Genomic DNA, 25,728 nt, shown 5'->3' with positions numbered 1-25,728 from the left:
TTCAGGGATTTGTTCTCAGCTCTACATTTATCTGGGAAGTTTTACACTACAACAAAAGTACTTTCCAACTAGAATAAGAATTAAAATGGGTCAATCTGTAATTTTCTACTTGCTGCCCATTCACTTGCTTTCTAAAAGAAATGCCTCAGTTTCTGTGTCCCTGGTTATCAAGTACCAAATCATCACTGAGCACATTTGTAAGGTGGACAGAATATCAGAATGATTGGTGACACCATTCTGTGAGGGGGATCAGTGGTTGGAATCCAGGCAGTCTTTCTTAAAAGTCTGGTGGTGGTCTCATTACTTTAGGGAAATGGGATGAAGAACAGTTGCTAGTTCTTCTCATCTTCCCTGTGAGGATAGTGTTTTTTACGACAGATGAACAGAATTTCTTCAAGAAGTACTAGGATAGTGTAGGACATGGCACTGAGCATTTCCTGAAAGCTGATCTCAGTAATTCTCCTCAGTGAAGGTCTGGAGCAGTGACACCTGAAATAATCTGTTTTCCTGCTTACTTTCCTTCAAGTAAGCAATTTTCCTTCTGTCTTGCTTGCAGAAGGCAGAGATAACTGATAATGACGTTGTTCTAACTAGCACAGCTCTATTAGTGAACGAGAAACAAGTGGAATGGATGCTTGCTCAGGCATGATAACTCGGGGAAGGGCAAGCATAGAACACTGGACAGTTTTGAGGGTAGAACACGTGCTGTTCTTTGTCTCTACCAGGGACAATCTTGTGCTTGTGTGGCTACTTTTTGTGGTTTAGGTAATGGGGCTTGTCCGTGGCGCTGTCTTCCATGGCAGTTGCCTGCAGGATATAATAATTCTCTTGAGTCAGAGACCATCCAAGCACAGTACTGTTCAAACAGGCTGTGTTTGATTGTTCCTGTCTCACCACTGTGGCTGGGATGTTTGATGACGAGAGCACCAGGCTCTATCTCACTCTCTAGGATGCTTTAGGATGCTCAGAGACACAGACTTGCTTCATGCTTTCCTCTTTCTGATATACCTGATGTAGATTTAAGGGCATTTGGTAAGGGCAAAATTTCACCTACTAGGAATTGCAGCTGGATAAGTCCCCTTCAAAAACAGTAACAGAGTTCTAATTTTTTAAAGATGTATGTGATAGGATGAAGGATTTTTCCTAGCTACAGATTTGCTGATCTTTCTGAAATTAAATTAGTATTCAGTGATTAATGATAATGTGAGATGGGCCAGTCTGAAGTCTGAAAACATTCTTCCACATTCTTTTTAGTTATTCAAGTCTGTGGCAAATCCTGCCCTTCGTGGCATGGCGTGACTGACACTCCAGTGTATTTCTATAGCCAGCACTATCCAGTCCTGTGCCTTTCACTAATGCTAACAGTCTGAAACTTTCTGCTTGATTAAGTCTTTCAGCTGACTCTGTGACATACATTTGGAATAACTTGAATGAGTTCTCAAAATGCTGTTAAGCAATATCTGTATGGGCTTTGCATATCAACATCTCCATTAACTTCCTCAGTTCACTGCACTCTGCTTACAAGTGTGTTAGCACTGTTTGAAAAGAAGCCACACCCTTTATGAATACTTCTAGAGAAAATGTTACAAAACACTCTGTAGCAGAATTTCTGCTTATTCAGAGAGAATCCTTAGAGAGCTTTTAGACTTTTATAAATAAATGGTCCATGGCAGTTACTTAATTCTAAAATAGGAAACAGCAAATCTGTGGAGAAGGTGATCACCCAAACTGGAAAATAATTGACAGTAGTATTCTATGGGATTTTAGGAGTTCTAAGAAATTTAAACTGGTATTTGCTGGAATGTTTGGATACTGTGCTGTAGTTTAGTAAAGAGAGTAGAGAAAAGGATTTTTCAAGCTGGTTACTCATATCAGTATGTAACTGCACGGATCACCTGTTGATGATTTCTGCTTTGATCTTATACATGATGGTGGTCATCTTTTTAAAAACAGAATTATGTCAGTCAGAGTAATGGAGGACTGAGTAGTCTGAAATCTGCAAGTGGCTTTGTTGGCAGCTGATTCAGTCCTAGTGGGCTGAGTGCTTTAGATAGGTGGGCAGTGATGGGGTTTGCTTGGAGCTAGGATATCTCTGGGGGAAAAGGCAGATGTAATATTTGCGCATTCTTTCAGTAACTGAAAATGTAACCCTCTTTTTTAATGAACAGGGAAAGTCTGTCTTTTTGGTTTCCTTGCCAAGTTGGAAGCTCTCAGTGCCACTGGTAGTAGTGTTGCAGTTGTCAGCTTTTTCTTTAAAATGTTTGTACTAAGTTGCTTTCTAAAACAGAGTAGATGTTAATACAAACATCCCGTTTGTAGGTGTCTGGGTTTGTTTACTGATGAACTTGTGATTGATTGATCAGATCAAATCTAGCAAGTCCTGACAAATCCTGCAGAGAAATGATGGAAGAGTCAATAAAACGATTAGTTCCTTAAGTTTGGGTTAAGTCCTTGTCAGTTTGTGCTGCTGCATTTTTTTTCACAGCTGTATTCAGCAGGGATTAGTATTCATCAGTACCTGTCACTGTATTCCCTGCTCCTGTCAGCTTTCTCTCTACACATCTCTTGTGTGCTGAGTGTTTAGAGCCTCTTTTCAGGGTTCAGTTAATCTCCAGGGTCGTGGCATCTCCGGATGCTTTGATCAGCACTTACATGTGTAGTAATTTTTTTCAGCATTGATAAATCTTTTGCTCACCAGTCAAGGGCAGGGTAAAAAGACAAAAAAACCCAGCCCCCAAACTTGTAAAAACATGCTTCCAAAGCAGTTCAGCAATGAGTTGTTCAAATCAAGTAATGTTCGTCTCCCTCCCCAACTCCTGGAAAACCAGGCCTGCAAACAAACCCCAACCAGACACCCCCCACATCCCCTCTTCCCCTGCCAAGGTAACCAGAGTAGATGTATTTCTCAAAATGGCATTGCAAGACATGAGGCAAAACAAAGATAAAATGTAATGCTCCTGGGGTGATTACTAAAATGATAGGTGTGGGGCTTTCAGGGCCTTGGCTGCTCTGTGTTGTGTGTCAGGGCTTGAAAGGTTTTCTCATTAGCTTTTATATGTTTTCTAACAGCAATGAAACAATCCAAGCAGTAGATATCTGAAAGAAGATTTCTATTCATTAATAGTTGAAGTCACTATTCATTAGTAACATGATTTAATACTGATCAAATTGCTTTCTATCTAGAATGTGCTTTGTATGGTGTTACAGTGATTCATTCTTAATTTCATGTTTGCTGGCTGGTATAATACATGTTCTCTGTAAAATCCCTGTAGTGTTGTCAGTTGAGGTTTGGGTAAAAAAGACCTAATTGATGCCTTGTCTATTCTTACATCCTCCCTACTGATATTTTTTGTTGCTTGTGGTGCCTGTTCTGTGTTGTTCTCTACCCTTCAAAGAATTAATGCATAGGAAGAGCTGATTTATTCTGTGCCAGGAAGCATAAGCTCTTTGAAGAATCTATTCAGTTGCACAGTTATTCAAAATGACCACTATTTGAAAGCTCACCTTTTTCTGATCAAATAAATTCTGTTTAATATGGCAAAATATTTCATTAATAGGAGTTGCTTTTCTGATTCTCGTTACTTCCTTTGGGCTGTAGAGCAGCAGTGCCACTTTGGTTTCAAAAGCTTCTTGCACAGACTTTGTTGCAGAGAAACTCAAGTAATAAGTAAACATTGAGGGCTGTGCTGTTGTAGTTGCTGGAGTTCATCTGAGCCACACAGTTCCAAGGTGTTACTTCATAAGTAGCTCCTTTTGTCACCTGACTACAAAAGTTAATATGTCAAACCTTTTCCATTTTTTGCTATAAATCTAAAAGTATTGGGAAAGATGGAGAGCTGAAAACACATACACACACACACTTGGTGTTGAAACTCACCTGAATCTTCCTTATGAGGCCATTTTGCAGGGCTTGCAGCCCCACATTGGTGTCTGACCCAGAGGATGACAGAAGGCTTCAGCAGAACAGATGCTCTGTTTCTGATGCCCTCTTTTTTTGGTGGCCATTACTTCAGGAAAAAAGTGAAATTAAATGAAAGGAAATAAAATAAATTCAGTAAATTTCATACTTTTAAAATAATAAGGATTCAATTAATGGGTTTTCTTATATTTTTTGAATTTGTGGAAGGGTGGGTAGCTCAGTGTCTTTCCACAGTCCTCACCTTTGTGATTTGAGTGGTAATTGAAGGATTTGTAATATCCCATTGGTTTGATCACAACTCCTGCTCCTAGCATTTTATAATGAGTATATATAGCTTATAAATAACATTTTGAAGGTATAAGCTTGTACAGAGATAATTACACAGCTGAAATGCTTTGGCACAAGGCCAAAGGTTAAGCACTTTCCACCATCCCTCCTATATTGAATAACTTCACTTTATGAAGTGTATCCTCAGAAATTGTTTTCATTACTCACAGAGGGCAAATTAAGGTTAATAAAAATCCATTCTAGATTACCCATATATGTGAATATTTGTATTTTTAGAACTTTTCTTTGTCAATTACATTCCTCACTGACCGTGTATATGTGAATACAAGTATGTAAGTCAAAGCTTCGGCTCATTTTTCTACAAGTTTGAATTGTTTTACCTCTCTTGGACGGGTTTCCTCTAAACAGGGTTGTGAGACCCTGCAGGATTTTTCAAACTGAGCAAAATTAAGTGCACTTCTTCCACTAAGCTGTGGTTTCTCATGTACCCTGAATCCCACCAGCCTGGGTTTCACTTGACCCACCTAGCAGCCATTTGACCCATCTGCTTCAGTCCTCAAACCCAGTATTTGTATATCCTTGTCTTTAAATTTTATGTTAAATAGCATATTCTTCATACAAGGCAACCCAGTATTCTGTGAACTCTTCAGCAAGCTGAGAAACCCTTTAGTAGAGGTGAATGCAGGGGGGGAATGGTTTTCCATTTCCTGTGATAAATTAGTTACATCTCTAATCTGAAATAGCACACACATACTGGAGTCACCTCTTCTCATACTCTGCTTTTACAACATTACAGTCTCCCTACAAGTGTCCTCTTTCCTCTTCGCTCTGCTGCTGCCTGTCCTTTCCCTCTTCCCACTTCCCAAGAAGGAGATTGTCTTCTCACTTGATAACACAGCTGTTTGGGCCTCTTAGCATAAGAAAGAGCAATATAAGAAATGGCAGAATTTACAGGAATATTTGCTCAGGATAATCTTTCAGCCTCTAACACTGTGAGGTTCAGGGACTTTGTTTTTCCAGAGATCGTGTCTTTATCACTTGGTGGATTTTTTTGGTCTGTGGATTTGAATTTTTAAAAATCTGTGGACTCCTACCACAAAGAAAGCTTTGGGCAGAGTTATCCTATTGGTAACATTTGGGTATAATTTTTAAAAGGAAGGGGTTTTTTTCTACCCCAAAAATTAAAATAAGAAATTAGTAAGTTGCTTTTGTTAACCTTAACATTAATTGAAAAAGTTTGTTACCAATTGGTTAACAATGTCAGTCTATTACACTGCCAGTACTGAAGAACAAAGCATTAGAAAAACCAAAGAGAAATAATAATTGGGAATTGGAGGTAAAATACATAAAGTTCCACTTATACATCTGTGCAGCTTGCAAGGCAAGCTTGTTTTAGGGATTTTTTTATTTGTTGAATGAAACAATGTCTATACAACTTTTCTCTACAGGTTATTGACATGCCAGAACACAATCCTGGAGATATGGGAGGAACAATGAGACTGGGGAAGAGGAGGACAGTTTTCAAAACTGAAAATTCTGTTTTAAGTAAGTTATTTTTCTGCTCTTATGACTTGCCTTTTGGATAGGAACTTTGTAACCTGGAAAATCAAAAATGCTATAACCTAAAGCAAACAGTTGGGTGACAGCTTCCCTGAGCTCATTCACTCTGATCCTGTTATTTACATTTATTGAGAATTGGAATGTAAAAAAGAAATGAGAGACATCCGTAACTCCCAGTGAAACTGTCAGTTAGGGTCTAATGCTTTTTTAAAAACAATGAGTAAAATGTTGAGAAAACTGAAATTCATTTCATGGCAGTTTAATTCATTATATCCTTGGGAAGGTCAGAGCACTTTCTTCCTATTTTCTAGCCTGGCCTTGGAAGCAGTCTTGTTTCGGGAAAGCAAAGTATCTGTTGCAGGAAAGGCACATGATTTGCTGTAACAGGATGCTTCAGATAACAAAATAAAAAAACCCCAGAATATAGAACAAATTGTTTAATTTGATCTATGTGTATTTTAAAATTGAAGTAATACTTGTCTCCTATTAATCAGCCCTTTATACAGTAGTAATACAGGTGATGCTGCAATTGTGTCAAATGTAGTTTCTTGTCTATTGATTAAATATGTGCATATTTCTTTTATTGCCCTGCCCCTGATACTGAGCTGAGCTGTTCTCTATTTAGCTATGTTGAACTTAGGAATATATCCTTCTGAGTGTGTAAAAATGACATCTACTTCAGTAGGAGACCAAAGTGTAATAAATATGCACATTTAATGAAAAATCTGTGTTTCTAGAGATGGCCATAGTGGTGATCTAACTAACCTGGGTGATGCTTTGCCTACATGTGATACAGATGTGCATATCACAATGTCCAAGTTGTTCTGTGGCCTAAGCACTTCTTGGAAAAGTTAATAAAAATTGACATGTGTTGTAACTCTTGACCAATGTTATGAGCTGTTTAGGTCTGTTTAGATCTTTCTTTAGAAAGAGTCAAAAAGTTCTGGTAATTTAATCAGGAAATCTGATTTCTTTTTGTTATGCTCTACAACTTGAATGGAAATAATACTTTTGAAAAAAAGTATTATCCCATAAGTAATTTGTCTTAAAATTAAGACGTACACCATTTTTTTTTTTGAATGGCAGTACTATTATTCTGCAATTTTTGAAGATGTTCCGGGCAGTCTAGTTCTTGTACCAACCCCCTAGCAAGGTAGTAATCCTAATGATCTTAGGGTAAATTGAGAGCAAAGTTTGAGCCATGATGATAAGTGAGAGATATGATTAAGATCTGGTTTACTGCCTACCTCTGACTTGCTCCTTGTTGCTGTGAAATTTGGAGTGTTCAAGATTACGCACAGAGGACTGCAAGAGTCATTTGGGTAATGAGATCAGGAAAACAGAGAAAAGCAATATTCTGTGTTTGTTCTTTGGAGGTATTATGCCAGGTGCCATGCATAATCTATTAAAATGGAACAGATGCTAAGGCTTCCTTCCCTGAATCTTTTGTGTGCAACTGTTGTAAAACCCTAAAGGGATTTTACATTGCTGGTTCACTCAGACATTTTTTTATTTATTTGAGCTTTACAATTTAAATTAGTTAAAGCCTGTTTAGATTCTAGTCTGCCTAAGGTATTTCGAGTCAAGGAATGTTGAATATGAATCCTGAATAAACTCAGGTAACAGTAAATGAAAAGAAACTGGTCATCACTCAGGAAAAACTGAAAAGTGCAGTGAGATGAATAATGTCTTGTTATGTTTAACATGTGCTAAATGTGACTTTTTTGAGGTTTAAATTACAAGAAATAATTGTAGTAACTATTAAAGCAACACATTGGCATTAATTTCTCTTTTGTTGTATATTCAGAGAAACTTTATGGTGATGAAATGTTTGTAGAGGAGCGACACAGGCATCGATATGAGGTAAGCACTGCTAATGTACTTAGTGCTCAAAAGTAAAGCTTGACATATTGTGTTTCCCTTGGTAGGCAGAAAAAAGCTAGTGGGAGATTTCTTACATAAACATAAACCAAAATTCAGTAGTGGTTAGGTAGTATAATTTAGATTGAAAGAAACCTCTCTCAATAAGTCTTTTGGTCCAACTCCTTGTTTGGAGCTGAGCCATCTGTAAAATTAGATCACTCAGGATTTTGTTCCATCTAATTTTGAATCTCTTTGAAGAGAGAATCCACAGCATCTTTTGACATTTCGTTCCGACGCTTAACCACTTCATTGTGAACCTTTTCCCTTGTATCTAATAGGAGACTTCTTGAGTGTTTCTCTTTTGGTCTCAGTCACATGCTATGCATTTCTGAGCAGAGTTTCTTTATACTATAGATAGCTGAAGTCAGCCATGAGATCCACTCATTGCTTTCCCTTTCCCAGGCTGAACAAATCCAGCTCATCCAGTCTCCTCTTATGTTGCATGTGGACCAGCCCCTAACCATTGTGGTTGGGCCTCCTATGGACTCATGTCAATCTCTTTCTTGTGCTGAGGGGCCTGACACCACCCAAGCTATTGCTGAGGTGTTCCTGCAGTTGTTCAGTAGAGGGGAATAATGTTGTATGCAGTTTTTGTGGGAGAGAAGATGCAGTATCTAGAAAAATGGTCTTGGAAAGCAGTGTTAGAGATTACCTGGCTTGGCCTCCTGGGAAATATTTGAAAAGTAAAGGCTTGTAATGCTTAAATGTGCTGGCCAGTTTGGCTTATTTAAAGGCACAGATTATGTTTGGGTAGTGCACATTCTTTTGTGGTCTAAATGTGGGGAGACTTCAGGCATCTGCAGCTCAGAGGCTGGTTCAGATCACTTGCTTCCTGCCATCCAACTCCTCTGTATGGGACCACTCCTCTGTGTGCAAATATCTGAGAAAAGGTGCCTGAATACTTTCAAAATATTGTCATTCAAGGAGACAGGCAAGAGGTGGACTTCTGGAGTTATCTCTGAGGTAGTTCAAAAGGGGTCTGACTCCATCAGTGTCTCCAAAGGGGTGTGAACTATCAGATATGTGCATGCTATAACTGATTCAGACAGTATTAACCTTCCTTAAAAGGGAGGAAAGTGTGATGGTGGTAAACCTGCGCAAAGTTTGGCTGTTAACTGAGTGGGTAGAACATCATCAAGGAAATGAAACAGCTCACTGCAGAGCTCCTCAGTTTGAAGGAAGAGCTGAATCACAGCTTTTGTCATAACCACTGAAATGCAGTGTTTGAAGGGGAGGTCAGTCTACACCTACATCTAGTGGGCCATTTAAAAAAAGGGGGAATGCAGGCTGCTTGGATTCAGGTGGGCAGCAAGCAGAAGGGACCCTGGCTTTAATTTTTGAATGTTGCATAGTAACTTTTACTGATTAATATCTTTATTTAATAAACATGCCCACTTTTACAAATTTATGCCAGAGTTGTTAAAACAGGAAAGGAAAATTTCCCAACCCTTACCCAATTCTTTTCATTCTTGTATGCATGTAAAAAAACATTACAATTAACTGCTACTGTTTGTTAAATCCAAAAATAAACAGAACGACAATTACTATTGCTTTCAATGTTTCAGGTGAACCCTGAGTTGACTCACTGCTTTGAAGAGAAAGGTTTGAAATTTGTTGGCCATGATACAGAAGGGAACAGGATGGAAATTATTGAACTGGAGAGTGAGTGTCTTACTTGTTTGTAATACTTATTCATCTGTTAAAACTGTATAAACTATAGGTTGTTAAACAACATGTAGGCACAATATTTAGCTGTCATAACAGAGTATATTACCTAGAGAGTCTGTGAAATCTTCATCCTTGCAGTAGAGACCTTCAAAACTTGACTAGACAAAGCTGTCAGCAACCTGATTTAACTTTGAATTTGTCCCTGCTTTGAGCGGGAGGTAGGGAATAGAGACCTCCCAATGTGCCATCCAATCATTTTGTCTCTTTCAGTTACCCTCTGGTTAGAATCATATAAATGAAAGTATGAAAGTCAGATAGAAAGCAAGCTCCTTTCTTTCACAGAAGTGAAAGAAGAAGATTCAGAGAGATGAGTATTTGATACTTTGGAAATACTACTTTACCAAGTAAGACTTGATGTCTTCTCTAAAAGGTTCTGAAATAAAAAAGAGTTACACTGCATGTGTTCATTGAATGGTACACAGAGTAGCTTTTCAAAACTATCTTTTTGATTTTGATTGGATGTTTGATTAACTCCTTAGTGTTAAGTCACTGTTGGCTAGATAATTATCAGGCACCTGAAGATGCAGACTACAAGTTTTTTTTATTCCCCTTTCTTACGTGACCCCTAATTGCCATTGGTCAAGATAAATTCCATGCACAGAAACATAAAATCATAATCAGAATACATTATTAGCCTGTGGAGTGCTACTTGTGGCATGATGCACCTGAGAATTCATTTAGTACATTCCATGGTATGTTGAAGAACAGTGCTGTGATTTTGAACCAGGGTTGGAATGTGGCCACTGACATATAATGTCAAGCAACTGTGCCACAGAGAGTAATCTGAGAGCAAAGGATAGATGTGAATTCGTGAACTACTAATTGTCATGGATGTTCTTGGATTAGTTTGTTCCTGACAGATTATCTCTGTTACACGTGCTGGTGTTGGGAGGTTATTTTGTCTGCCCTGCATGAAAAAACTTCTGTAGAGAGCACTGAGAAATCAGTCAGGCAGAAATTTTAAATTGCATGTTACTGTGGAAGAAAGAAAAGCAGCAGTAAAATCTGAAATTATTTCACAGTGGGCTGCAAGGAGATGGGTTACTAAAGAAAAACAATCATCATAGGGAGTAGAGTGGGTTGGAGTAGAAGCACAGAAATAACAGTACACCAGCTAGCTTAGGCCATGCTTTTAAGCAAAATATCCCCACAGGAAATATTTGGTGCTTTGTTGTTGAAGTTATGGGATAAATCTAGGATCCAGGTTCTCTTTAATATACAGCAGCAGAGAGAACAGTATACTAGACCATATAGCTTACCTTCCTAGAAGAAAACCCCTGATTTCTTCTCATCACTTACTTTGTACTGCAGAGTATTTCCTTGAATGTTGGGAATTATTTTGGAAACTGTTGAACAAGAATCTGCAGTTAGTTTTGTCCAATGCCCTGGCACTAGAAGTGGTTAATGTTAGCTCCTTTAAAACAGAGAAGGAACAGGTTCTCAGCATGAAAGAGTACAAAAACTTTCTTCCTCCTCTATTCTTTTGAAGAAGACAGAAGGGAAGCAGAAGCAGTAGTAAAAAGGTGCTTTGCGTGAGAAACAGGTGAAGATGTAAGAGTGGATGAAGCAGCATATTGTTCTGAATAGACATGCCTAAATAGATATTGGGAATCGAAAGAAATAAATGTAAACTTTGTGACTTTTCCACTTGTACCCCCCTCCTCCAACCCTTACATGTTGGTACAGGTTTATTTTTCAGTTTTTATGAATCACAGGATGATTTTTCCTTAGTTTGACCTACTAACCTTCTGCCTCTATTGTCAGTTGCTTTTTGTGGAAAGAAGTTTGCTGCTGCCTCACCCTTAAATTGACATGTGCTGCTCTGGCTTCTGGACACCTGCCTGAAATCTTCAATAAGGTTTTTTCCTGAAAGTTTTTCTACTATCTTCTTCCTAAACTGTGTAATTTTCCTTGATGTCTGTCTTGTAGATCACCCATATTTTGTGGGAGTTCAGTTCCACCCAGAATTTTCCTCAAGACCTATGAAGCCTTCACCTCCGTACCTTGGACTGTTGCTAGCAGCAACTGGGACACTGAATGCATACCTGCAGCGTGGATGTAAATTGTCTCCAAGGTAATCTTTCTTTGTTGCTTGCCTGCAGTTTGACAGTCACATTTTTGGAGGGACTAGCCCATCCTTCAGTTCAGAAGCCCAGAAGAGGAAAAGGATGTATTGATTTGCTTGCTGCTGTGTGTGCCTGTCATAAACCCAGGTGTAAAATAACTGTAAGCAGGAAGTACAGTTCCTCTCTTCTTCCTTTTCAGAGGTTATTAGGGCTAAAGCCAGAACCCCACATTACAATCAGAAAAAAAGTAAAAAACCTTTAGTAAATTCAAATGAAGATAGCAGCCTCCTGTGTTAACTTCCATGGCTTCATAGGGAAAGAGATTTGCTAGAGAATCAAGCAGTGAAGTGAAATTCTTACCTAGTTGTACTTGAATGATGATAGCAATAACAAAGAAAACACTGATTTTATTTTGCAGTAGCTAAATAATAAATACTGTCTTTCAGAGACAGGCCTTAAATAAAACAGTTGGGATACCTTTAGACTTACAGGGTTTGGATCTCAGTCAGAACTGGATGGTTCAGCCAAAACTCTGTCCTTGGTCTCTTGGACACACAGGCTTTGGTTTATTGAATGTGGCAATGTTTTTTTTTTTAGCCAGGGTTAACTAATTCTTGTTTATTTCAATGATATTAATAGCAGTTACAATTTTATTATAATAGCAATAATAAGTCAGAGGGAAGATTGGGCACAATAACAAAAAATGAAAAAAAATCATAAAATGACTGAATAATAACATTGAACAGATCCAGCTTTGGCATGTTGGCTTTTCCTCTAAACAAGACACCAAACTTACTAATGCTGTGGGTTGGGCTTTTTTCTTTTTTTTCCTGAGTCTTGTGTTTTATTAAAATGAGGTCCATTTGTTAAGAGAGAAATAGAAGCTTTATTCAAGTTTGAGTAGTAATGGGAAACTAGCCAGGTCAGACCAATCTGTTTTGGTTCCCTACTCCTTTATGGGTATCAGGTTTTGTTCACTCTGCCCAGTTGTGGAATGACGTGCATACAAAGAGAATGAATTTCTGATCTGCGAACTACAGCTGGATTGAAACACTCCTGTTACCTTAGCCTGCCATTGTTAGTAGTGGTCAGAACGTTAGGACCTTTTAAAATCTTTGCTGGTGCAATACACAGATCAAATTTTTGTGGTGCTTGGCAAGGCAGAGTCTTCCATCACAGTTATCTTCAGTCTTACCCTCTTGGTGGGCACTCTGGCTCACAATTCATCTTGCTTCATAGCTCCCAGTATACTTCCTTACACTGCTTTGTCTCATAAGTAAACCTATTTATTTCTCTGAGATATTGAAAAATTACTTTTTTTTAATGAGTGATCTGCATGTGTCCTGCTAATTTATATCCCTTAGCATTATAGCAACTATGCTATCTAACCTTGACCTAAAGTTTCAGCCATTACTGAATGTGCCCCACTTAGACTTACTTGAATTAACCATTCAAAATGTATACCCATCTCTTTTTTCTTCGTATTAGTAGAATAAACTCCTACCAAATCTTAAAACATTTAGCAAAGACAAAAATCCACACCCCAAAACTTAGTATCTAAAATGACAGATTTTGCTATTTACCTAGTTACACAGCAATCAATCAAAACCCCTGTGGCTTGAGAAAGAGCACTGGAATAGGAAAGCATTTTGAGGCCAAAAGGGGAACATTTTGTAGGGAAGAATGTTCAGGAGGGAGTCATAGTGCTAGTTACAGCACACCCAGTCATACTAACATACCCACCTGCTGAGTGGAAAGATTGCCAGTGTAAGCCCTTAAACCCCAGAATGCTGATGATTTCATTAAGTTGTAAAGCTAAGGCATGTCATAACAAGGCTGAAAGAAATCTGAGGAGAGGATTTTCTGCACACCTCAGCCAGCACTGCCCACATGAGTTGTGGCTGTGCTGTTGACTAGAGCAAAGGAAGCTGCAAGAGAATTTGTGGAGACCAGCAAGTTGAGCAGATTACCTATGCAAGGCTACCATAAACACTAAAAAGAGAGTGAATGATGAAGTCCTGAGACAAAAGGAAATATGTATTTCAGCATGAGAGTCTTAACAGGAAACTATTACTGCAGAACATTTAACAGCCCCATAATTAGGGTGCAATTTTAGAATATTTGACACCTGGACAGAAGCCCTAGCTTGTAAGCAAAGCTAATAATAAATTTAAAGATGCATTACAACTTCCAGGAGAGTGCCCTAAATAAATGAAAGTGAATAAACCTTCTCTTAAATTTTTGTGAGGCCTAGTCTGGTACAGACATAGGCCTACATAGGCATGAGCATACCTAGTTTGAGACTGGAATGCATTCTCTGGGGTAAATTTAGTTCCCAGAAACTTGGGTGTATATAGAGGCAGTCAAGAACTGACCAAAAGGATCAGAGTAACTTGATGATTAATTGTTAATTATTTACCTGAAGTGGTAGTTGGGCACCCAAGTTGTCTTTGTGGTTTCAGCCTCTTGTGCTTTATGGCACGAGTGCCCAACCATCAAACAATGCTGTGCACTTCATTTCCTTGTGAATGGTTTTAGATCATGACCTTTTCCAAACCTTTCCATGGAAATACTGAAGTCACCATTTCATAGAGAAGTGAGTAAGATGTTGGGAGGCTGCTAGTTTACATTTGCATTTTCAAGGACAGAGAAAACCAAAACCACATGAGACTTGAAGTGTACAATACCCAAAAATACACTGCTTTATAAGAGAAAACAAAAGGTTTTAATAGGAAACTAGTGGATGAAGAAGAGAACTTCACATGTAATGTTGTTGGCTTTTACTGAGACTTACATAGTTTCATTTGAAAAAATCAATAAAAACTGACTTATCTTTGGGAACAGTGTAATGTGGGTTGCAAAACCACTGGTGTACAATAAAGCCATGTTGCTTGTTTTGGTTTGGTTTGTTTTTTTTTCCTTATCCAGTTTAGCATCAGCAGGCTTTGTTTCTTCTTTGTCTAAAACCAGCACCTTTATTAATGGCCTGCAAGAGTAAGTCAGAGTGCATTAATTATATTTTCAAATAATGTCATTTGAATTAAAGCTGAAAGCGCTATTCAGAACAAAGAAATAACAAAAAAATATGTAGGGAATTTAGTCATCTCTGCTGAATATAATGACATCTTTGGAGGAAGAGGATAAGCTAAAGATAAATAATTTAAACACAAATGTCCAGTACATGGGAGGAAATGCAGGAAGTGAGAGGTGTTCCTAGGCAAGTAAGCGTGGGCAGCTCTGACTGGTGCCAGAAGAAACTTTCGCAAAGCATTAGTGAGTATGCTAATGTGAGGCACCAATCCAATGCCAGCTAGTCACAGAGGACTCTTGAGTTCTGGGCAGGTTATTAATGAAAGATGACATATGAGCTGTGTTCAGAGACAAGGAACAAAAGTGGCCAGAGGACAGAAGGAGTGGTGCATTAAATAAAACACCAAAAAACTCAGAAAATTTGCCCATATGGTGCTTACTGCATTATCATGGTCCAGCTCTCTCCCAGATCAGCTGTGGAGGAAAGCACCTATGAAGAGAACAGAAAACAACCCGTGTGAAACGTTCTGGTGCCTGATGTCCCCTGTATGTTGTCCCCAATCAAGAACACATTTGGCACAGCATCATGCTTCTGGCATTGGCCAAATCCAGACATATGATTGAAGGAAATGTGATTTGAAGATTGTCAAGAGAGCAGCAAGGGAAGGACTGCTCCACAAAAGAAGGCAATCCAGGAGCCAGGGGTGGGAGCTGTCGTGGTAGGGATGGCATCCTCACCAGCAGGAGTCAGTAACACAATCACCACAGAAGGCAAGTGCTCTGGCTCCAGTGACCTTCCAGTGGCGCAGGTCCCAGGTGAGGGCACCAAAGACCCTGTTGGGGCAACGAAGACCCTGTTACCCTCTGAGCTCTTACAGAAAACTGTGGAAAAGTTTTAAAGGAAATCCTTTCTGAGCCATACCGGTACTTAGTAATGGTTAGTTATGTCAGCTAACTTTGTCATTTAAATGTTAGATGTTTACAGTGAAAACCCTTCTGAGCTACTCACCTCAAGTCTTTTTCTGTAGTTGTTAAGTGAAAATGCACTTTAAAGAAGCAAATAGCTCATTATAACTGTTCTGTGGGTCAGTCATGCATTACATGCTGCAAGTGCCTGTTTCTCTCCAGTGATTGTAGGGAGCTGCTGGAGCCTATCCCAGATGAAGATGTTATCCTAGGTCCAGTTATGTGAGTGCAGGTGGCTGGCAGGTCAGAACTGGGGAGTCTTGGGTATGTGGTGAGGGACTCCCAAATGAAATGATGTTTTATGGAAGCACATGATTGTATCATGATGACCATCATAATAAATGATATATATAATTTTTATGACCATAAATTATATCTATGATTTTTATGACCACATAATGATCATAAAATACACACCAGGGGTATGGGTGACTGCAGTTGTAACAATTGCACAATCAAGTATGCATTTATTCAAAATAATGTTTTAATGATTTAATAATTCAGCTTTTGGGGGGAAATAAATGATAGTAATTTACAGATTTCCTTTCAGTGAGTCCTCAAAAGCTAAACAACTTAAACAACTGCAGCCTGCACTAAATTTATCTGTACTTCATGTATTTTTAATTTGCACTGAGGAAGAAATGCACTTTGCTTGGCTCCTTGCAGGGCATAGCATTACTGAATAATTGTTTAAATTCCTTATGTTTCTGGAAAAGGAGTTATTTGTCAATTTTACATTAAAAATGAATGAAAGAAAAGCTCCCCTGAAACTGCCAAATGCTTTGTTTCTAAAGAATATTGATCTGGATTTTCCAAGTGAAAAACAGAATGTTCAAAGAGTACCCATTTTACAGGAGCAAAGTGACCAAAATTCTTTATCTTAAAAACTAAAGTGACTGATTAGATGCAGTGACACTGCATAGAGTTTTGTTATTTTTTTTTATCCTTGGCCACTTCTTTATACTCCAGATCCCACCAAAAAAAAAAAAAACAACCCAAACCCCAAAAAAACAAAACAAAACAAAAAAAACCCCACCAAAAAAACCAACCCATTTGGGTTAGGTTTTAGGACTGGTGGCCTCAAATATGCTCAGTAGCTTCTTTTTGTTGGAGTCCGCTGTTGTAAGAATTGTCACAAATAAAATGAAGTGGGTGTCAGGCTCCTGCCGAAGATAATTTATTTGAACACAAACTGAGAGAAAACTTGCTGAAGCAAATGTAAGCATATTTCTTCAGTAGTTGGCTCAGTGTGAAAAAGAATTTCATAAAGGGAAGCTGGGTCTATTTGATTTCTCACCCCTACCACTTTCACAGCAAGCAGATTTAAGTAAGGTTACTTAATATTACCAGCTGTGAGCACGAAGCATCGATTTGGGTTTTGTGTTTAGTATCTGTATACAACTCATTGTAATTTGGAACAAAGTACACATTTATTCCAAAGAGAAAAGATGGCTTGTTTATGGTTAATGCCACCTGCAGTTTTCCTTCAGATTACATGAGTTTAATATGTTTGACATCAGAATAAATCTTAGAAACTTGACACCAGTGCTGGTTTGAAGCTGTAGCACACAGATGTAGATATGCCAAGTTTCACAAGTTCCTCTTTGATTTCAAGTCCACTGGCAGCTTAACTCTTGAAGTTCTGGTTTCCTTGCGGTCCAAGTTGTTATTTTTAAGATGATGCCACAGGTTCTGGGTGTACTTAGAGATATCATTCAAGCAGCTGAAACTGAGAGACTGACAGCTACCTGAGTCTGAAGCCCAAGGGCTGATCCTAACCTGGGTATTTCCCCTACCTTTCTTGCCCTGTGGCCTGCTTGTGAGACTTACACCCCATAGAGCAGCCCTAAAGTAGGGGAGACTGTGAGGTACTACTGCAGAAGTCAAGAATGTGATGATGACAGCTCTTCTCTGGGATGTGGTGTCAGATCTTGTACAGAAATTGGGCAGTGTAGAAACAGGAGCAAAATTGTCACCAGCTGAGTAAGTGTTTCAGCCTCTGTGCTAGTGGCCAAGTGAGCCTCAGCTTCAGCAAACTGAAAACAGGCTTAGGAAGTTGGGGTGGTAAGTCAGTGAAATCACAGAGGAATCCAGGTTGTATGACTGCTTCTGTGGGCAAATCCTCGAAAACCTGTGTCATTGAGTGGGGGAGAACCTGTGATGAGAGTGCTGGGTGGGGATCAACACCTTACTGCCTCCAGGAGATGAAGCTTGGCAGTTCTCCACTCACCTCACTGGTCCATGGGCACTTGTACATGAACATCTGATTCCCATACTGTGTTGTATACAGAGCTCTGGCATGTTTTTTGGCTGCTATTGCCAGTGGACAGCAGGGCTAATTAAAAAAGAGAAGTTCTCTGAAGACTTTGGACTTAAATCAGGGCTGTCATAAGATTAAGCAGTTCTCTACAATTGGTTTTACTCTCTGTTCTGTGGACAGTATTTGCTATTTTGCTGTGATGTGAAAATGCAAAGCTGTTTTAATAATACTGAATTTTTGTTCCCTGTTTCCATGGATACTTTCAGAAAAAAGTAAGTAGAACATTGGTGATGTTGTGTTTGTCTGTGTGCATCTGGCCTGCTTGATCATACTGTTAACAACACTTTCCTCACTTGAACTGTGTAATTGATCACCAGCTGGTGAAATGATCAAATTGAGCATTTCACACTAGCCTGATACGACACACTCTTTATAAGAACCACATCAACAGTGTGTGTGGCATGCAGACAAAGGGCAGAGTGCTGTAGACAAAGTCTTAATGTTAGAACAGCCAGAATATCTGTGTTGTTTTACACAAATTTGGTACAGTGACTTGCTGTAACTGTGGGAGACTTTCCTAACAGAAGTAGAAATTAAACAAGGTGACTGTTGGTGCCATTTCTCCTGTCCCACTCTGTTTAAGTGTCTGGTTTTTTACGTATTCTTTCTTTGGTTTTCCTTTTCTCTCAAAGAAGAGGGGGTGAAATTCAGGCTACCAAGCAGTGCTCAGTAACAAGCACCAGAGTAGCTGAGTGCAGTTTGTTCACTGTTCCACAGTGCAGTCTCGATCAAAGATCTCCAGCTGTGGGGCTGCATGGCTCCCTTGAAGCACTACCCAGCAGGCAGTCACTGGGATCCACTGCTAAGGCTCTGTCTGCGTGGGTCATGTGCTTGATGTCTCAGTAGGAGATCCCCAGAGATGAGAACTCGACATGAGTGGGCTCCTGTTGTCTGGAGGATGAAGGGGTGTGTGGTGAAAGGGAGATGTGACAAGACAGCTGTGCAGTAGAGTTGGTACCCAAGGCTGTCACAATGTTCCCATGCGAATGAGGTCTGAGATCCCCACCTGTACTGTGCTAACCATGTGCTCTGAAGGGTCACAGGACTGACCAGAATTACTGCTGCTCAAATGTATTTGTCAGTTTCCTGGGTTCCCTTTGCTGGCTTCTCATCTGGGGAAATTCAAGTATCTGGGAAGCAGACTGCAGAAGTTTAGTATAGTAGGGAGGGGTTGAGGCTGGAGGCACTTCTGAAGTGCACTCGGGTTTAAGATAAACTTGGAGATCCAATAAACATCATAGTGACTGAAAATGTGGTTTGTGGGCACTTCTTTCTCTCAGTCACTGTGGTGTTCCTGTTCTTCACAGTTTCCTTGTCCTTGCTGCTTACAAAACAATCACTTGCATGGCAGTTTGGTCTGTGAAAACCAGTCTGCTTCTTGCAGGACACAGCAAAAAGGAATAAAACCTCTAGAAAAGCTGTCAGGATATTGCTTGGTGCAATGAAAATTATTTGAATTCTGACTAGAAGATCAAGAATTATAATTTAAGTGTAAATTGAAGAATTCTGAGCTAATAAAGTTGTCTTAACTTTTTTTTTTTGTTAAAACAATGATTTTCTTTACCATAAGGGAGAAATTCCTTTTGGTTTAGCTCTGAATACCTGTTATTCTCTATGTTGTTAACCATGATCATAGACACACAGTACCAGCAAAATGGAGAACGAAAGTACAGGAGCCAAGCAAAAAGAAATTGAACATTTATTAGGTAGAACATTCTTTAGCATCAGGTCTTAAACTCCAAACTTCACCCCATTCCTTTAGAGGAAGGTGTTCTAAAATACTGTACTTCAAGCATGAGCTTAAAGAAGTTTTCTGGAAATGGGTTGCATTTGAGGAAAGTGTTTATCATATGCATAATGGGTTGGAGGGCTTGTAATAAAATATTTGGTTTAGATCCTTCTGAATTCTTATTGGTTCCAACAGTGACAGCTACAGTGACCTAAGCGATGACAGCTCTCCAGAAAAAGAGTTTGCTTATTCTGACACAAGCTGAAATGATTGTATGAGAGCACAGAAATGGATGATGCTATTGAGGTAAGCTGAAATGTTTTGGTAGTGCTTTATGACACTGATTTATTCTAGACTTAAAACAGGAGATAAAGTTGACTTAATTCTTGTAATTTTGTTTAAAGTCCCATCTGAGAGCTTATGTCTTCTTTCTTGTCTGTAGCATTTAATTGTTTTTGTTTCTGCTGCTTAAATCTGCAACTGAGATGCTAAAATCTGCTAAGTGTTTGGGGTACATCTTATATGTAGGATGCTGTACAAAACCAAGATGTGTTAGAGTTTGAAGATACATTAAAAATACATTTTTAAATTATGGGGGGGGGGATGGGGACAGTTCATGTCTTCAGTTTACAAGTTGGATTCACTTCAAGTACACTATATAGAGATGACTTTGAATTTTGCATTAATATTCACCTGTAATTGCATCTGATGCATTGATACCACAAAGACATCCCAACATAAATACTTGGTTTTAATCTGCAGTGATAGAGATACAAACAAGTTTTATAAAATTGTAGCTTTGTTTGCCATAGGCTTTGCCAGAGTGGTGTTGGATTGGTTGTTTATTCACCTGTAAGCATGGTAGTAGTATATTTCCTTTCAATTTGGAGGTTGTATTTCCTGTGAGACACCTGATCTCTGCAGGATCTGGACTTGAAACTTAGTCTTACTTTATTTTTCCTATGCAGATTCGTCAGAGCTGGGGCTGGTATGGCACTCATTCAGCTTCTCAGTATTTCTGAGCACTTTTGTAAGGAGGGCACAGCTTTCCCCTCTGATTATGTTTCACATGGTGTAGATGCTAAGCAGCTGTGCCAAGCAGACAATTAAGGCTACATATGAATGATGCATTTCTGCCTGATGGTCTCCTGATCAAAGTAGTAGCATGAGATACTAGAAATTGGAGTTCAGTCCTTAGATGCGGCATGGGTTTCTCCTGTGATTTTCAATTGAATTTTTTCGCTCTCATGTACCATGTGTTACAGATAATTATCCATCCCCAAACTATGAGAGTGAAGAACAGAATGTTAAATGAGTTAATGACCTGGTACATGTACATACAGTACTGATGCCTGTCCCAAAATAACCAATAAATAAGCAGACAAAATGTTCCTTTTCACTCTTTCCTGGATCCTTCCCATGTCCAAACATCACAATGGTTCTGTTTCTTGAGAGCAACACAAGGTACAGGATAGTCCCTCTGGAAAAGCCCTTGCTTCCCTCAATGGAATTTATGAATGGTAGTTCTCTGTTTACAGTCTCAGAGTGACTTGCTCAGTGCTTGGATGAATGTACTGTTGTGATGCTTTTAAATGGTTATCAGTAGCCAAGCTGATTTTGTTGGAACATGTCACTAGTGGATACCAATTGTATTCAACAGAGTTACTCTAGAAAGGATTAAATAACTAAATCCAGATATAAAAGAATGATAGAAGCATTGTCTCATTTATTTTTATCTTGTGATTAATTCTACCCATTAATCAGAGCTGGATACACATGTAAACTGCATTTAGCTTCATGGTTTTGCTTTTTGCTGTTTGATCCAGATGAAATGCAACTACTTGAGCTATTTACATAGGACTACTTTGAAATCAGTCAACAAATTTGAGTGAAAATTACAAAAGCATGAAATAAACTGAGTTACAGATGAAATAGTTTTAATAATTGATTTTTTTTTGCATTGATTTTTCCTTCCTCTCCCTCTTTTTATGTTACAGAAACTTGGGAACAGGACAATGTTGAATAGACAAAAGTAGAAGAGTAAGCTGCTTGCAGTCCTCATACTGTTTCTTCGTCTACTGTTTTCAATAATTCTCATTACAGATGACAGTTTTACTGTTCTGTAGCAAAAACTGTTCTGTATAAATGCTGTTTCTCTTCAAAAGTTACCAAAAGGTTGTGCACCTTAGCTGTTAATCACCATTCATCTTGTCCTATATTTCAGAGTGATCTCAGGTGAATATGTATCAATTACCTGGTTCACAGCTGTTCTTGATTTGAAGGAAAATTCGACTGGTTTCAGTTTGCCTTAGAACAGGAAGACAAAATGCATTAGTTCTTGGGAATGAGGGGGAATGCACTAAAACATTTAAGGGAAGATTGTCGTATTCTTGAGCAGTAGAAAACTGTTTCAGGTTTTTTTCCTTATTAAGCTTGTATATATATTGTTTACTTTATTTGCTGTTCAATATGTACAAATGAAAAATGGTTGCTGTATTTCAGCTCTTTGTGATTATAATAATTAATGTTGGATACAAAATTTTTCACTTTGTTTTGATAAGCAATTTAATTTCATATAAATTCATTTGCTCTATTTCTCCTGGAAGCCTGATAATACTGAACGTAATTCTGACCTACAAAATTGCAGAAGTGATATTAGAAGGTGGTTTTGTATTTGGGTTTTGTAAGAGAGAAAGTAAGTATGTTCATATGTTAAACTCTAGTTTGAACACTTGTGTGAAAGTCGTAGAAAAACCAGTCATAAACCTGGGGTGTTATCTGGGCTCCAGCTGTGCCACACTTAGTTAATTGCAGTAAATAAGTATGAAGCAAATTAAGTAAGGTTCACCCTCGTTTTCCTGCATCCTGTGACCACTCCATCGTCGTGGCACTTATTCCCCTGTAGATTGGAATGATGTATTTTAATTTAGAAATCACAGGTTATTCCACTGCATCAGAACTGCAGGCAGCCCTGCAAACCAGGGCTGGAGCCTGAGCCACTGGGACAGAAGTGTAAGGTGAGAGGTGCTGTTCTAGGTGTAAGGCTGGATCCCATCAGCAGTGGGGCATCATCAAATGTGTCACAGAAGCTGAACCCGGGCTGTGTAACTGATGGGCTCCAGATGCTTGGAACATACTTTATAGAAAAATTCTGCATTTTGACCATTGTGTTTCATTTTGGTTTTGGGCAAAGTGGCTTCTTTAATTCATCAAAAGTCAGTATCTGCACAAAAATAAAAAGCACCATGTTCATTATTACAGCTTTGTAAAACAGCAAGTTTGAGGGCTGTGCATTGCTCTCGAAAATCTCAGGTTACACAGTAAATTTGTCTCTTCACTAAAAGAAGCTTTAATGGTAATGAAACAAAATGTATTTTTATGGCAGCACTTTCCTCAAGTAGTTCGTGAATATGTGCCTTAGAAGTACTGACAGCAGAATTGGTGTCAGTGTGTGTCTTCCCCCATGAGAGACACTGGCCACTGCTTTGTGAAAAGTGAAGAATTTCCTAAGATTGTCTGTAATGTGCAAATGTATTTTCAAAACATTTTCAATAAATAGTGTTATTTGGAAGTGTTTGGCTATCTACTAAAGAATCATGGTGCCATTTGTGAACTGTGGTGTTAAGGAGAGAATTCATCATTTAATCATGTCCCAGTTTTATTGTCTGTGAGAAAGTGAGTATCTCCAGTCAAGTATTGCATCTCAGCAGCATGGGTTCCTGTTTCACTGTCAGCTTTACAGGTGGGGTCCTTTAGCACCTGCCTAACGTACTTAGCATGTCCTACCCTGAAGCTGAGGTTTCTTTTTGTTTGAATATCGCTTTTGCTACCTTTGGAACATGTTGCTCATTGCCTGCGTATAGATTTGCAATTTGGAGAAATAGTGCAGTTTTGGAGCAACCTGTCTTACTACATGTGATTGATTTCCCACAACAACTGTTGTGCACCAGACCTCAGATCCTTTTGGATCCTTTGTATGCGTCCACTCCTCCTTCCCTTATTTACCTGCTCAGAGAGATAACCTTCATGTGCTAGGGTTTAATGCCTGCAGAGGTTGGATCTATTGAGGAGGATTTGCTTGACCAAACAGACTATTCCTCACCAGGCAGTTCTTGTGGGAGGGTGGGCCAGATGCTGCATTAGGTTGCTGTTTTTCTGAAGCTGTATTAATATCAGAGTGTGACTGTTGATTCAGAGTAGTACCAAAGAAGGCTTACTGTGACCCGAGATTCATGGGACTCTGGCATACTTCTCCTGAAATCCTCTAGAGGCTGGCTTGCCAGGAAGACACTGGAGGTTTTTAGCAATGCCTTAAAAGTAGAGGTTGAGATCTCTGCAAGAACCTGTGTAAGCAGGAATTGCAGCCCCAAGCTAAAGGAAGGTTTTGGGAAAGAAAAGGCAGATTGTCAACAATCACAAGGGCAGGGGCTTGCTGCCCAAAAGGATGTGGAAGAGATAAGAGAGAGTCAAGTGTAAAAGCAACAAATGACTTACCAACCTGAGCTAACCTCCTCATGAGAGCTGTGTTACAGCTGCCATGGCAATACAAATGAAAGTTTGAAACCCTGTGTGTATCAATGACAGTAGGGAGTGTTGATTCCAGCCTAGAGGACTTCTGAGCTGGCAGCAAAGCCAGATCAGCACAGAAGTGAACAGGAGCTGTGCAAACCTATGTGGGACTGGCTGAAGCTCATTTCCCACAACTTCACTGTTTGCATATATGAGGTGACTAAAATCTGCTGAGAAAGGGAGCGAGGTGGAGCAAGGGGGAAGCAGAATAATATTGCCCTTGGGAGAACATGTGACCTCTTCCAGCATCCTGCGGAAACTCACTGCAACATGACAGGGAAAGTGAACAAATGATACAATTGTTTATGTACCTAAGGCTGAATAACACCTCATCCTTGCACACAAGTAGGAGGCTTCTTCTCTGGGATGTCTGCATGGGAGTTGTGGTGTATTTCTGTGCCTCGGCATCTTATCCCATACAGTGCTTAGTTTTTCCCTGCTAGCAAAGTGAATTGGTAGCTGTTAGCTCTGTGATAACTTCCAGACAAACTCTTCCTCTTACCACTTCACCCTGTCCCCACTGGTTGGTACTTTGTTCAAGGATTTCTCACAGTTTCCCAGGTAGCAGCCTTTGTATTTTTGATGACAATGAACTTAGTATCTCAGATATTTCTCCCTTTATTGGGTACTGTCTAGATTTTTCAGGTGTTCAGTTGTGTCTGAATTGGTAACTACCATGTTCTAACAGGGTGAAATGAATTAAGAACTCATCTAAAATAATTCTATTGAAAGAGTCTACATGTGTTTTACTATGTAGAAGGCTCATATTTGTATAGCTCCCCTAAAATGATTCAGAATCTTTATATCAGTGACTATTAGATGTCCAAAGAAAATGTCTGTGTTGCCTCAGTTGGAAACTCCCTCTGAATAGCAATTCCAGAAATGCTGATTTCCCAGTCTCTGGTTGATTGTCTTGATTTTATCTGTAAACATTTTTTTTAACCTTTTTTTTTTTAATGTGAATTAACTTTTCATTAAAATGCAAAAGTGGACCAGTTCTATTGTTCTTTATTCGTATAAAAGTAAGCAATCTTCAGTACTGTCTGGTTTCTTGCTCTTTAAAATACCTCATGGATTGCAGGATTTGACATCCTGCTGTGACCTAGCTGACCTACTGCTAGAATAAAGTCTATTAAAATGTCTTTCATCTTGTAAAAATTGTGTACTTTAATCTTTATACTTTGATGATTTGTTTGTATATGGAATATTTTCTCTGCTTGTAATATCCTAATTCATTTAGAGAAATTGGTTGCTTTATTGGACTCCCGGTAACATGCTCTCACAAATTTGGATCAGAGTCTAGAAAACCAGCTATTCCTGAAGTGTGGACAACATTCTGTGTTTCAGGAATTTTCCTGGAAAGGTAAGGCTATCTTTTCTGCTCCTATGGACCGCTACTCTTTTGTTTCACCTGGGTGTGTGGGCAGTCGGTCTCCGGCATTCGGACAGACAGGGAGGCTGCTTTCTTCGGCTGCTTTTCCTTCTGCTGCAGAAGCCCCGGGATCCCCAGCCCGCCTTCCCTGCCCCGCTGGGAGCCGGGCCGTGGCCGCCCTGCCCCGCCGCTGCTTCGAGCCTTCGCTGCGCTGTAGCCGCGCTCGCGCTGCCTGCCCAGACCTCCGGGGGGTTCCCC

At 39.2% G+C, this 25,728-nt stretch overlaps 1 protein-coding gene across 3 annotated transcripts in view; it reads left to right on the top strand.

Moving 5' to 3' along the window:
- CTPS2 (CTP synthase 2) overlaps positions 1–25,064 on the top strand; it is a 63,672-nt gene extending 38,608 nt beyond the window's left edge. For 2 of the 3 annotated variants that reach the window (XM_082279116.1, XM_082279115.1), the window contains exons 14-19: positions 5,656–5,752; positions 7,575–7,630; positions 9,256–9,352; positions 11,348–11,492; positions 19,725–19,835; positions 21,527–25,062. In XM_082279116.1, the coding sequence (XP_082135242.1) occupies positions 5,656–5,752; positions 7,575–7,630; positions 9,256–9,352; positions 11,348–11,492; positions 19,725–19,794 (465 nt within the window). In that variant the 3' untranslated portion in view covers positions 19,795–19,835; positions 21,527–25,062. Of the gene's footprint in view, positions 1–5,655; positions 5,753–7,574; positions 7,631–9,255; positions 9,353–11,347; positions 11,493–19,724; positions 19,836–21,526 lie in introns of all 3 variants that reach the window. The other variant, XM_082279117.1, reaches the window with a different exon arrangement.
- The last annotated feature ends 664 nt before the right edge of the window (positions 25,065–25,728 follow it).

This window comes from Coloeus monedula, assembly GCF_965178545.1.
Source record: "Coloeus monedula genome assembly, chromosome: 3".
In the NCBI taxonomy this organism is placed as follows: domain Eukaryota; kingdom Metazoa; phylum Chordata; class Aves; order Passeriformes; family Corvidae; genus Coloeus; species Coloeus monedula.
The sequence above is the reverse complement of the archived record's forward strand: the minus strand, read 5'-3'. Positions and strand labels throughout refer to the sequence as shown.